Raw genomic sequence first — 15,000 nt, 5'->3', positions numbered from 1 at the left:
GATGGAAATTGTTTTAATGTATCTTGAGTACTTTGCTGTCTACCAAGTTTTTCATTATAGTGAATTTTTTTTTTTTTTTTTTACAAACTTCTCCTTTCTTCGCATTCCTGAGTAACTTTTTTTTTTTTTAAATCGTATAATTTTCGTATAGTTTGGCAGAGATTTCTTACGTTTTACTTTTCATTATAGTGATTTTTTTTTTACAAACTTCTTTCTTCACATTTCTGAGTAACTTATCCTTTTAAAAATTCGTATAATTTTCGTATAGTTTGGCAGAGATTTCTTACGTTTTACTTTTCATTATAGTGATTTTTTTTTTTACAAACTTCTCCTTTCTTCGCATTTCTCAGTAACTTCTTTTTTTAAAAAATCGTATAATTTTCGTATAGTTTGGCAGAGATTTCTTACATTTAGCTTTCATAGCTATAAAGAGTTTTGATTGAATTTGACTACTAAATAAACATTTACCATTTTTCCAAGTGTTTATTATACTTCAACGATAGAATTCCTTGACTGTTTTAGATTTTGACAGCCATATTCTCATTCATACACAAAATATCAATCACACTGATTATTATTATTATTATTATTATTATTATTATTATTATTATTATTATTATTATTATTATTATTTGCTAGGCTGCAACCCTGGTTGGAAAAGTAGGTTGCTATAAGCCCAAGGGCTCCAACAGGGGAAATAGCCCAGTGAGGAAAGGAAATAAGGAAAAACTAGAAGAGAAGTTTAAGAAAAATAATAATATTGAAGTAAATCATTCATATATAAACTATAAAAACTAACAAAACAAGAGGAAGAGAAACAAGATAGAGTAATGTGCCCGAGTGTACCCTGAAGCAAGAGAACTCTAACCCAAGACAGTGGAAGACCATGGTACAGAGGCTATGGCACTACCCAAGACCAGAGAACAGTGGTTTGATTTTGGGAGTGTCCTTCTTGAAGAGCTGCTTATCTATGAATACAATATTACTTACCCTGAAGGAAAACTTAGAATATTCACGACAAGTAAAATGTCTACAACAGAAAATTTCAATTATAACTGATTATCTCATTTTCTGTTGAAACTGGTCTGTTTTTTCCCTGTTGGAACCCTTGGGCTTATAGCATCCTGCTTTTCCAAGTTGGGTTGTAGCTTAGCTAGTAGTGATAATAATAATAATAATAATAATAATAATAACGATGATAATGATAATAATAATAATAACGATGATAATAATAATAATAATAATAATAATAATAATGATAATAATAATAATAATAATAATAATAATAATAATAATAATAATAATAAAATATCCACAACAGAAAAAAAAATTAAAATCAAACATCTCTTTCTGTTATCCTTCGCAGGCTGCAAGGAACGTGAGATGGCCCTGCATGGACCCCAACAGCAGGAGCCTTGGCCAGAGGATCCTTCGTCAGGTGGTGTTCTACCTGTCGGTGGGGAGGAACGCCATCGTGGTCATCATAGCGGCTGTGATTACGTTCGCCCTCGATGGAGACGACCAACCGTTCTCCCTGACGGGTAAGGCATCGTTTGGTTTCTTTTAAAAAGGTTATAATTGCTGTTATGAAGGTTGCTCGTGAATGGCTGAGGGGGCAAGGGACAGGATAGTGTCTTAGATGAGAAAGGACAGTTTCTTAAAGTCCTAGAGAGAGGACAATTCTATAGAAACAGGACACTTCCTTGGAGATAGGACAGTGTCCCAGAGAGAGGACACTTCCTTAGAGATAGGACAGTGTCCCAGGGAGAGGACACTTCCTTAGAGATAGGACAGTGTTCCAGAGAGAGGACACTTCCTTAGAGATAGGACAGTGTTCCAGAGAGAGGACACTTCCTTAGAGATAGGACAGTGTTCCAGAGAGAGGACACTTCCTTAGAGATAGGACAGTGTCTCAGAGAGAGGACAATTCCGTAGAGTTATGACACTTCGCTAGAGTTAGGACAGTGGCCTAGAGAGAGGACAATTTCCTAAAGATAGGACAGTGGCCTAGAGAGAGGGCAATTCCCTAGAGACAGGACACTTACCTAAAGACAGGACAATTCCCTAGAAACAGGATAATTCCCTAGAGACAGGAAACTTCCGTAGAGATAGGACAGTGGCCTAGAGAGAGGACAATTCCCTAGAGATAGGACACTTCCTTAGAGACAGGACAATGCCTTAGAGACAGGATAATTCCCCAGAGAAAGGACACTTCCCTAGAGATAGGACAATTCACAGAGATAGAACATTGTCCTAGAGAGAGGACAATGTCCTAGAAACAGGACAATGCCCTAGAGACAGGACAATGTGCTAGAGACAGGACACTTACCTAGAGATCCTTAGAGACAGCTATGTCCTATAGGCAAGGCATTGTCCTAGAGACTGGCCCTCCCTGGTCCTAGCATTGGTTGCTACAACCTCACCATCCTTGTGAGCTAAGGTTGGTGGGTTTAGGGGACCCCATAGGTCTACCTGCTGAGTCATGAGCAGCCATTACCTGGCCCTCCCCGGTCTAGCTTGGATGGAGAGGGGACTTAGGCCCTGATCATATGTATACAGTATATGATCAGTCTCTAGGGCATTGTCCTGCTTGATTGGTCAATGCTACTGTCCCTTGCCTCTGCCATTCATGAACAACCTTTAAACCTTTAAATGTATGCTTTTCAAGTTAAGGGTATTCTCACTTGTCTAGGCGACCTAATAATATACCAAGTGACCTCCTTTCTGGTAAGATACGTGGAGCCAAGACCATTGAAATATCTTTAAAAAGGTAATAGAAAGTTAAGAGCATTGAAAAGTTGAAGGCATTGGAATATCTTTAAAAAGGTAATAGAAAGTTGAGAGCATTGAAAAGTTGAGGGCATTGAAATATCTTTTAAAAGGTAATAGAAAGTTAAGAGCATTGAAAAGTTGAGGGCATTGAAATATCTTTTAAAAGGTAATAGAAAGTTAAGAGCATTGAAAAGTTTAGGGCATTGAAATATTTTTTAAAAGGCAATAGAAAGTTAAGAGCATTGAAAAGTTAAGGGTATTGAAATATCTTTTAAAAGGTAATAGAAAGTTAAGAGCATTGAAAAGTTGAGAACATTGAAATATCTTTTAAAAGGTAATAGAAAGTTAAGAGCATTTAAATATCTTTTAAAAGTTAATAGATACCCAAGATCATTGAAATACCTTTAAAAATGTAATAGAATCCCAAGAGCATTGAAATACCTTAAAAAAGGTAATAGAAACCCAAGAGTATCGAAATACCTTTAAAAAGGTAATAGAGACCCAAGAGCATCAAAATATCTTTAAAAATGTAATAGAAACCCAAGAGCATTGAAATATCTTTAAAAATGTAATAGAATCCCAAGAGCATTGAAATATCTTTAAAAATGTAACAGAATCCCAAAATCATTGAAATATCTTTAAAAAGGTAACAGAATCCTAAGAGCACTATAATACCTTTGAAAATGTAATAGAAACCCCAGAGCATTGAAATATCTTTAAAAAGGTAATAGAGACCCAAGAGCATCGAAATATCTTTAAAAAGGTAATAGAAAGGTAAGAGCATTGAAATATCTTTAAAAAGGTAATAGAAAGGTAAGAGAATTGAAATATCTTTAAAAAGGTAATAGAAAGTTAAGAGCATTGAAATATCTTTAAAAAGGTAATAGAAAGGTAAGAGAATTGAAATATCTTTAAAAAGGTAATAGAAAGGTAAGAGCATTGAAATATCTTTAAAAAGGTAATAGAAAGGTAAGAGAATTGAAATATCTTTAAAAAGGTAATAGAGACCCAAGAGCATCGAAATATCTTTAAAAAGGTAATAGAAAGGTAAGAGCATTGAAATATCTTTAAAAAGGTAATAGAAAGGTAAGAGAATTGAAATATCTTTAAAAAGGTAATAGAAAGGTAAGAGCATTGAAATATCTTTAAAAAGGTAATAGAAAGGTAAGAGAATTGAAATATCTTTAAAAAGGTAATAGAAAGTTAAGAGCACTGAAATACCTTTAAAAAGATAATAGAAAGTTAAGAGCATTGAAAAGTTGAGGGCACTGAAATATCTTTAAAAAGGTAATATAATCTCAAGAGCATTGACATATCTTTAAAAAGGTAATAGAGACCCTAGAGCTTTGAAATACCTTTAAAAGGTAATATAAAGTTAAGAGCATTGAAAAGTTGAGGGCATTGAAATATTTTTAAAAAGTTAATAGAGACCTAAGAGCATCGAAATACCTTTAAAAAGGTAATAGAGACTCAAGAGCATCAAAATATCTTTAAAAATGTAATAGAATCCCAAGAGCATTGAAATATCTTTAAAAAGGTAATAGCAAGGTAAAGAGCATTGTCACCTATCTGAGCGACCTAACATGCCAAGTGACCTCCTTTCCGACAGGGTACGTGGAGCCAGGCGTACCACCAGCGGCTCTGCCACCTTTCACCACCGAGGTCAACAACCAGACGATGACCTTCCCGGACATCATGAACGACGTGGGTATCGGCATCTTCATGATCCCCTTCATTGCCATCCTGGATAACATCGCTGTCGTCAGCGCCTTCACCAAGGGCAGGACCTTTGATGCCACGCAGGAGATCATCGCCCTTGGGCTGGCGAATATTTTGGGGTCCTTCTTTGGGTAAGGGCATGAAATTTCATTTATTGTATTTTAATGTAGAATTGCAATGATTTAGACAATGAATACTGTATTGAAGCCCTTGGGCATAATTATAGTATCCTGCTTTTCCAACTATTGTTGTAGTTTAGCTATAGTCCATTTCTTTTAGCGATGCATATTTGCACCGACTCGCAGCGGTGCCCTTTTAGCTCGGAAAAGTTTCCTGATCGCTGATTGGTTGGACAAGATCATTCTAACCAATCAGCGATCAGGAAACTTTTCCGAGCTAAAAGGGCACCGCCGCGAGTCGGTGCAAATATGCATCGCTAAAAGAAATGGACTATAGTAATAATAATAATAATAATAATAATAATATTATTATTATTAGTAGTAGTAGTAGTAGTAGTAGTAGTAGTATATTTGGTTGTTAGATCTTATGAATTATACCGTTAATTAATTGTAATTTATTGTTAGATCTCAATTATTCAATCATTGAATACTGTATTTGGAGGCCTTGGTTTTATAGCATCCTGCTTTTCCAACTAAGATTATAGCTTAGCTAATAATAATAATAATAATAATAATAATAATAATAATAATAATAATAATAATTGTATTTAAATTTTAAATCTCATGAATTCTAACGTTGAGTAATTGTAATCAATTGTTAATATATACAGTTAAATTAGAAACCTTTTTCTGTCACTGAAGATATACAAAAATAAGGATTAAATATAAACTTTGAGAATAAATTTTCGTGCATATGTTAGTAATTTTAACCTATCAGTTAATGACAGGCCTTATAGTCAATTTTTTTTAGTTAGGCAGATTTGCACCGACTCGCAGGAGTGCCCCTTTAGCTCGGAAAAAAGTTTCCTGATAGCTGATTGGTCAGGAAGTATTCGGACAAAAATACTTCCGCCCAATCAGCTATCAGGGAACTTTTCCGAGCTAAAAGGGCACTCCTGCGAGTCTGTGCAAATCTGCCTCACTAAAAAGAATTGACTATAGTTACTGTATTTCTTGTTAAACCAGTGTACGCGACCCTTCAAAACTGACGGCTAAAATATTTAGTTATGCACACACATGCAGGCCCCCTCTCACCAAGGTATGACAACTCCCTCTCCCTCCCCTACCCGAAGGATGGAGGAGAGCTGAGCGTGACTGGCAAGAAATTATATATATATATATATATATATATATATATATATATATATATATACACACATATATACTGTATATGTGTATGTATATATATGTAGATATATATATATATATATATATATATATATATATATATATATATATATATATATGCAGATATACTGTATATGTGTATGTATATATATGTAGATATATATATATATATATATATATATATATATATATACATCTATATATCTATCTATCTATTGATCTATCTATCTATATATATAGATATATATATATATATATATATATATATATATATATATACACACACACATATATATAGTCAGACACTCGCTCTTTCTTATATAAGAGAAATTATCATTTCTAATCATAATATGAACATGTTCAGTCCGTTGTTATTTTACATATGAAACTAATTTATCATTTGATACAGGTCTATGCCCGTGACCGGATCCTTGTCCAGAACAGCTGTCAATCTGACCAGTGGAGCCAAAACACCTGCGGGAGGCCTGGTGACAGGTGTCATGGTTCTCCTGGCACTTTGTTTCTTAACACCTGCTTTCTAGTGAGTCAATGATTTATTTATTTAGTTGTTACTTATGTTTGTGTGGTTTTTATAAATTTATTTCTGGACCATTTATATAATTTGATATATACAGTTGGACACAGAAATTACTGGTACACATCTCTCTGAGGAAATGTACCTTATCACACCCTTACTGCAAGGCGAGTTCCTGCGTGTGTGTAGCCCCGCCCACCACCTCTGCCATCTCTTCAATGCGACAGAGTGCACTTCCTCAGGGCGAGGTGTACCAGGAATCCCTGTGTCCAACTGTACGCTAATCTTGAAAACGTATTTTATGATAATTATAAGGGTAATGATGTTGGTTATGTTAAGAAGATATATTCTTTATATTCTGTATATTCTTTATATTATATATATTCTTATTTTTCGTCCGTCCATCAAGAATATGTTGTTTGACCAATCTCTATAATAACCTATCATTTATTTTATTCTTAATTTTGCTGGTAGTCATTTACTGTATGTTGCTCTGTCCTCAAAGCTATCAACCATTTGAAGTATAGTTATGTATGTCTATGATTTTCTTAAAGAATATGTTTTTGGATGTCCATATTTTCATAAGTAAAATTACTGTATATATAATTTTTCTTATCAGATGATATATACAAATTTATATATATATATATATATATATATATATATATATATATATATATATATATATACTGTATATATGTATATATATATATATATGTGTATATATATATATATATATATATATATATATATATATATATATATATATGTATATATATACAGTGAACCCTTCAAAATTAACATAAAAATTTCCCCCCGTCAGTTTCATTCCCAAGGCAACGTTGGCTTCAGTGATCATATGCGCCGTATTGCACATGGTGGACTACGAGATCATCCTACCCCTGTGGAGGAGCAAGAGAATAGACCTCATTCCTTGGGGCGTCACGTTCCTCGCCTGCCTAGGATGGGGCCTGGAGTGGGGCATTCTGCTGGGCATAGGTGTGAACCTCGCCATGCTGCTCTTCTCGATCGCCACGCCTGCCGTCAGAATCTCTGTGGTGCCACCCAGCGTAAGTTCGGTCCTCTTAAAGGGTGTTATTACTGTTCTTAAAAGGATTTATTTTTGTTATTAATTACTTCTCTTGTTTCCTTGTTTCCTTTCCTCACAGAGGTGTTTTCCCTGTTGGGGCCCCTGGGCTTGTAGCATCCGGTTTTTCCAAATAGGATTGTAGCTAATAGCCAGCTCTGTAAGAGTCGAGCTTGATTCATTGGGTTGTTTAATCTCTTTCCTTTTAGTAATAAATAATCGTAAAGGGAATTTCTCCTAATTATTTACTATTCATAAGAAAACAAAAATAATACATGATTTAGAAGATAAGGTTTATCTCATAAAATTTTTCAAGAACTTATGTTTCCTCCTCAGTGTTTATCAAACTGAAGATATTTTTTTTTTTTGTCTCAAAACACTTTGCAGGCTATACACTATTATTTAATCTTTTATATACTGCAGTCTTCATATTGAAGTAACACCATTAACTTCCAAAATGAAATTAATATTGACCTCAATTGAATGCAAATATTCTAACTAGCATAGTGTGGACACAAAAACATGGTTATTAACATCTTGGTTGGGTTAGGTTAGGTTCGGATATCTATTTGTTCTTCCTAAATTTATCCTAAATTTATCATGCATATTAATTAGGAATTATTTTAATAAATATATTTGCCCAATGATATAATATTCTTGGAAATAAAAACAATGATATCCATTGAAATAGATTTCTACCTCATAATTGTATTGAACTTAGAACCTTTCATTAGAGAAAGGAATGCACCACCAACTATAGTCTTTTTCTTTTAGCGAGGCATATTTGCACCGACTCACAGCGGTGCCCTTTTAGCTCGGAAAAGTTTCCTGATCGCTGATTGGTTGGACAAGATAATTCTAACCAATTAGCGACCAGGAAACTTTTCCGAGCTAAAAGGGCACCGCTGCGAGTCGGTGCAAATCTGACTCGCTAAAAGAAATGGACTATAGGTGATGTCAACATCCTTCATGTTATTTTTGACATTATTAATAACTTCCCCATATCTCATATGATACCCAGGGTTTGATTACAATGTGGAATAGAAAGCTTATTAAAAAAAACAAAAGCCTTTTTCAGTAGCTGTACTTTCTAGGTACTGAAATAATCAACTCAATATATTTGGTCTCATTTCATGTTTTAGAATATCTTATTCCAGAACGAATAAAAAATCTGGATTATAAGATTTTATTTATTTTCTAATGTTCATGCAGAAACAGCACGCTGGTTACGCCCTTGTTACGCCATCCCATGGCCTCAGCTATCCAAGTACCACTCACGTCAGGTCAGCTGTGAGGAAGGCTGGTCTCAGACAGGCTGGAGGTTCGCTCCCTGTTGCCATCGACTGTTCCTTCATAGATAATGTGGACTATACCTCTGCCAAGGTAGGCAATTTCACCCCTTTTATTTTTCCCAAAATAGATATATCATTAGGCTGTTTATTGCACTATTGATGTTTTGACTTTTTCTTATTATTGATAGACTTTGTCCTGTTGATATTTTGTGTTAAGACTGATATGGTCAGAAATTTTTACTTATTTCTGATAGACTTTGTTCTTTTGATATTTTGTGTTAAGACTGATATGGCCAGAAATGTTTACTTATTATTGATAGACTTTGTCCTGTTGATATTTTGTGTTAAGAATGATCTGGCCAGAAATATTTCTTATTATTGATAGAATTTGTCCTGTTGATGTTTTCTGTTAAGACTTATATGGCCAGAAATGTTAATTATTACTGATAGACTTTGTCCTGGTGATATATTGTGTTGAGACTGGTCTGGCCAGAAATATTTCTTATTATTGATAGACTTTGTCCTGTTGATGTTTTGTGTTAAGAATGATCTGGCCTGAAATTTTTCTTGTTATTGATAGACTTTGTCCTGTTGATGTTTTGTGTTAAGACTGATATGGCCAGAATTTTTACTTATTACTGATAGACTTTACCCTGTTGATGTTTTGTATTAAGACTGGTCTGGCCAGAAATTTTATCTTATTACTGATAGACTTTGTCCTGGTGATGTTTTCTGTTAAGACTGATATGGCCAGAAATTTTTATTATTATTGATAGACTTTGTCCTGTTGATATATTGTGTTAAGACTGGTCTGGCCAGAAATGTTTACTCATTACTGATAGACTTTGTCCTGTTAATGACTTACATTAAAACTGGTATGGTCAGAGATTATTACTTATCACTGATAGCCTTTCTCCTGTTGGCCAGAAAATTTCCATGAAATACTGTACGCCAATTTAGTTGACTATTTCCAAAAACTTGAGTTTACTATCACTGTCAACTATTCCAGTCTTCAAAACTGCATGAATTCATGTTACTTGAGCCATTTTATATGTAATTATGTTATTATATTCAATATTTTTCCCTTATTATTATTCCTCATTACAGGGAATCAAGGGGATGATAGATGATTTCCACAGACGTGGACAGACGCTAGTTTTCGTAGGCCTAAAGCCTAAACTTGTGAAGATAGTCTCTTCTCTGCATGAGGGCATTGCCGTGTGTCCATCTTTCGATGTACTAGAGGAGATATTAGCAGGTGAGTCATTGTTGATATGGAATTTACCTTTAGGTTTTCTTTGGGTTAAAAAAAAAAAAAAAAAAAAAAAAAAAAACTTCAACTGCTTAAACTTTCTGTTGACAGTATGTTGACCTGTTAATATTCACAGTTCAGAGACATCGTGTAAGTTAAAGTGACATTTCTCCTACTAGGCAATTCAACTTTTGATTTCCAAAAAACAAGCAGTGATGGGTGTTATATTCCAAGACTTTGTGCTTCACAGTTCAGAGACATCGTGTAAGTTAAAGTGCCATTTCTTCTACAAGGCAATTCAACTTTTGATTTCCAAAAAAACAAGCAGTGTTGGGTGTTATATTCCACGACTTTGTGCTTCATTTAAACATATTGAAATTATACCTTTGCTTTTTAAAAAGATCTGCAGTAACCACCTATTACCTGTGAAGATATTTTTGGGCACTAGTTATTATTATTATTATTATTACTATTATTATTATTATTATTATTATTATTATTATTATTATTATTATTATTATTGTTATTATTATTATTACTAGCCAAGCTACAACCCTTGTTGGAAAAGCAAGATGCTATAAGCCCAAGGGCTCCAACATGGAAAAATAGCCCATTGAGGAAAGGAAATAAGGAAATAAATAAATGATGAGAATAAATTAACAATAAATCATTCTAAAAACAGTAACAACGTCAAAACAGATATGTCCTATATAAACTATTAACGTCAAAAACAGATATGTCATATATAAACTATAAAAAGACTCATGTCAGCCTGGTCAACATAAAAACATTTGCTCCAACTTTGAACTTTTGAAGTTCTACTGATTCAACTACCCGATTAGTAAATAAAGGAAAATTTATTGAATTATTCCCCAATATCTGCAAGTTCTCGTTGCATGTTAAAGTCGTTATTAAGCAGAGCTGGACAAATCTAACCTTATTACAGGACCCCCAAGAAGAATTAGTTATTACTATTAATAGATGTAGATAAACCTTATGATTAGGAGTTCATGACATTGCAAATGAATAGTTAATGAAATGAAAGGCTGGATTGTTTTTCATTAATTGTATAGTATTCGAGTAATGACTGATTCAGATGAAATACATAATGGGATAATTTTAATATTTTTATATTTCAGTAAAAATATTGAAACATTTATTGAAAAAAAAATGCACTTCAAATGACCATTTGTTACTGTAAGGAAAAATCACCTATCAGATACTCAAATCAGAGAGTAATTTCACTGTATCTTATTGTCTGTACACTATCAATTTCCTCTGTTCTAATCAAGAAGACCAGAATGCATCACCAGAAAAAAATCATTAATCACTATACACTATCAGGTTTCTGTGTTGCAATCAGAGAATAGAGTAAAAACATCCATTGTATTTTACACATGGCCAAGCAGAGGTCACCAAGAATAGATAAAAACATCCATTGTATTTTACACATGGCCAAGCAGAGGTCACCAAGAATAGATAAAAACATCCATTGTATTTTACACATGGCCAAGCAGAGGTCACCAAGAATAGATAAAAACATCCATTGTATTTTACACATGGCCAAGCAGAGGTCACCAAGAATAGATAAAAACATCCATTTTATCATACAGGTGGCCAGACAGAGGTCACCAAGAATAGATAAAAACATCCATTTTATCATACAGGTGGCCAGACAGAGGTCACCAAGAATAGATAAAAACATCCATTTTATCATACAGGTGGCCAGACAGACATCCGCAAGAATAGAGTAAAAACGTCCATTTTTTCATATAGATGACCAGACAGATATCCCCAAGAACAGAGTAAAAAAACATCCATTTTATCATACAGATGGCCAGACAGAGGTCCCCAAGAATAGAGTAAAAACATCCCTTTTATCATACAGATGGCCAGACAGAGGTCACCAAGAATAGAGTAAAAACATCCCTTTTATCATACAGATGGCCAGACAGAGGTCACCAAGAATAGAGTAAAAACATCCCTTTTATCATACAGATGGCCAGACAGAGGTCACCAAGAATAGAGTAAAAACATCCCTTTTATCATACAGATGGCCAGACAGAGGTCACCAAGAATAGAGTAAAAACATCCCTTTTATCATACAGATGGCCAGACAGAGGTCACCAAGAATAGAGTAAAAACATCCCTTTTATCATACAGATGGCCAGACAGAGGTCCCCAAGAATAGAGTAAAAACATCCCTTTTATCATACAGATGGCCAGACAGAGGTCACCAAGAATAGAGTAAAAACATCCCTTTTATCATACAGATGGCCAGACAGAGGTCACCAAGAATAGAGTAAAAACATCCCTTTTATCATACAGATGGCCAGACAGAGGTCCCCAAGAATAGAGTAAAAACATCCCTTTTATCATACAGATGGCCAGACAGAGGTCACCAAGAATAGAGTAAAAACATCCCTTTTATCATACAGATGGCCAGACAGAGGTCCCCAAGAATAGAGTAAAAACATCCCTTTTATCATACAGATGGCCAGACAGAGGTCCCCAAGAATAGAGTAAAAACATCCCTTTTATCATACAGATGGCCAGACAGAGGTCACCAAGAATAGAGTAAAAACATCCCTTTTATCATACAGATGGCCAGACAGAGGTCACCAAGAATAGAGTAAAAACATCCCTTTTATCATACAGATGGCCAGACAGAGGTCACCAAGAATAGAGTAAAAACATCCCTTTTATCATACAGATGGCCAGACAGAGGTCACCAAGAATAGAGTAAAAACATCCCTTTTATCATACAGATGGCCAGACAGATGTCACAAAGAATAGAGTAAAAAAACTTCCATTTTATCATACAAATGGCCAGACAGATATCCCCAAGAACAGAGTAAAAAAACATCCATTTTATCATACACATGGCAAGACAGATATCCCCAATAACAGAGTAAAAAAACATCCATTTTATCATACAGATGGCCAGACAGAGGTCGTCCTCGAGAGCCTGAGTAATGACGGAAGACACATCGTAATGAGCGGTGGAGTCGTCGTCAGCAGTATGATCACAACACCTACATCTGATACAAGCGAAGCTGCTAATCCCTTGTTGAGCACGACGGTATTCCAGGACCACAAATAACCGAGAATACAAGAAGAAGAAGAAGTGTACGTCATTTGGATGTTCTGCGAAGTCCCAAATCGAAAATACACATTCAAACTTTGTTAGCTAAGTTTGTAAAGTTCTTAAAAAAGTTCTTACTTGTGATGTGTATATAAAACGTTTTATCTTGGACTGATATGACAGCTATGAAATGCTGCCCTCCTATGTCAGTTGATTTTGTTGACCCAATGGTGAAGTTAAACGTATGATATTTTCTTGCATGAAATAATGTGGAGTCTGGTAACATATAAACACTCTGATGTGAAATAACATGGATTTAAGGTAGAGTGATCTTGCTCCATTTTATTATATTTCATATTTTGGAAAATGTCTCTTTTTGTTGAGTTTGGATTGAAAAGGAGGAGTGTATAATCACTATAAAAGTGTTTATATGTAATGTGTGTATGTACACTGCTATATATATATATATATATATATATATATATATATATATATATATATATATATATATATATATATATATATATATATATACACATATAGTGTATGTGTGCAAATATTTATTATAACAAAAGGAACTAGAATTTAAAGGACTTCACAATCTATTAAAAAGGGCAACATGAATGCTGATTTTAAGTAATTAAGTTTGAGTGCAATGTACATTTTAAGGAAATCAGTGTTAAATATCTCTTACGTACAATCAGTTACTTTCGTAAGATGAATTATGTACTTAAGATTTTAAGTTAAACGAAACTTTTTTCAGTACATGCTGGACAGTTTTCATTTTAAAGTAAGGGTGATATTTAATATTTCTGAAAGATCTCTGCTAATGAGAGGTTTAAGACCTTATTCTATGTTATTTTATTCACTCTCAACTAAGCATTTATATTGAAATAATGTACCAATTGAGTGCCAAGGTCTACGCCAAGGAAATGCAAGGAGAGGCCTAGCTATGACGTGCCTCTTGAAGGCTCCTTATTTTGGGACGTGGAGTAAATTTACAATTTCAAGATGGCTGCCTGACTGCCTTTCGTTGAATATTTTGTATTTTTCTACCGTTTGATTTAGTGTAATTTACATTTAAGACAGCCGTCTCATTACTCTTATATTGTATGAAACCGTGCATTTATTATGCTCTGCAGGACAGAAAAGGGTACTATAGCAATCACTGTCGTATGTATGTATGAATGAATGGTAGAAAGTATTCCCAAGTGGACTGGTAAATGCTCATTAATTCCAATGGGTTTCTGACAATATGTAACAGGATTTAATACTGTAAATGATTTGTGTCAGGCAGTATTTTTGATGGGCAATTGAAATGAAGAGGTTTGAATTTCCTAAATACATTGACAAAACTGTCAGGGGTTTGGGTGGCCGATGTGGTAACGTCCCTGTCTGGTGATCGCCAGACTGGGGTTCGAGTCCCTCTCAGCCACGTTAGTTTCTTTGGTCTCTCCAACCTCACCATCCTTGTGAGCTAAGGATGGGAGTTTTGGGGGAGCCTCTAGGTCAATCTGTTGAGTCATCAGCAGCCATTGCCTGTCCCTCCCTGGTCCTAGCTTGGATGCAGACGGGGCTTGGGTGATGATTATATGTATATGTGGTCAGTCTCTAGGGCATTGTCACTGTCCCCTGCCTCTTCTATTTATGAGTGGCTTTTAAACCTTTAAATCAGATATGTATAAGCATTGACATACTTAGCTTGATACATCTGATTGGGAAAAATATCAGAACACTGTCCCTTGCCTCTTCTATTTATGAGTGGCTTTTAAACCTTTAAATCAGATATGTATAAGCATTGACATACTTAGTTTGATATATCTGATTGGGAAAAATATCAGAACACTGTCCCTTGCCTCTTCTATTTACGAGTGGCTTTTAAACCTTTAAATCAGATATGTATAGGCATTGACATACTTAGTTTGATATATCTGATTGGGAAAAAATATCA

At 34.4% G+C, this 15,000-nt stretch overlaps 1 protein-coding gene across 1 annotated transcript in view; it reads left to right on the top strand.

The window, feature by feature from the left end:
* LOC137624598 (sodium-independent sulfate anion transporter-like) overlaps positions 1 to 13,492 on the top strand; it is an 82,151-nt gene extending 68,659 nt beyond the window's left edge. Inside the window, exons 4-10 of the mRNA XM_068355553.1 lie at positions 1,367 to 1,541; positions 4,382 to 4,622; positions 6,208 to 6,339; positions 7,157 to 7,403; positions 8,633 to 8,803; positions 9,820 to 9,970; positions 12,904 to 13,492. Coding sequence (XP_068211654.1) covers positions 1,367 to 1,541; positions 4,382 to 4,622; positions 6,208 to 6,339; positions 7,157 to 7,403; positions 8,633 to 8,803; positions 9,820 to 9,970; positions 12,904 to 13,067 — 1,281 coding nt within the window. The 3' untranslated portion in view covers positions 13,068 to 13,492. The remainder of the gene's footprint in view (positions 1 to 1,366; positions 1,542 to 4,381; positions 4,623 to 6,207; positions 6,340 to 7,156; positions 7,404 to 8,632; positions 8,804 to 9,819; positions 9,971 to 12,903) is intronic.
* Positions 13,493 to 15,000: the final 1,508 nt, after the last annotated feature.

The sequence above is a fragment of the Palaemon carinicauda genome, chromosome 31 (genome assembly GCF_036898095.1).
Source record: "Palaemon carinicauda isolate YSFRI2023 chromosome 31, ASM3689809v2, whole genome shotgun sequence".
Lineage (NCBI taxonomy): Eukaryota > Metazoa > Arthropoda > Malacostraca > Decapoda > Palaemonidae > Palaemon > Palaemon carinicauda.
Note: the sequence above shows the minus strand (reverse complement) of the source record. Positions and strands in the feature narration are given on the sequence as shown.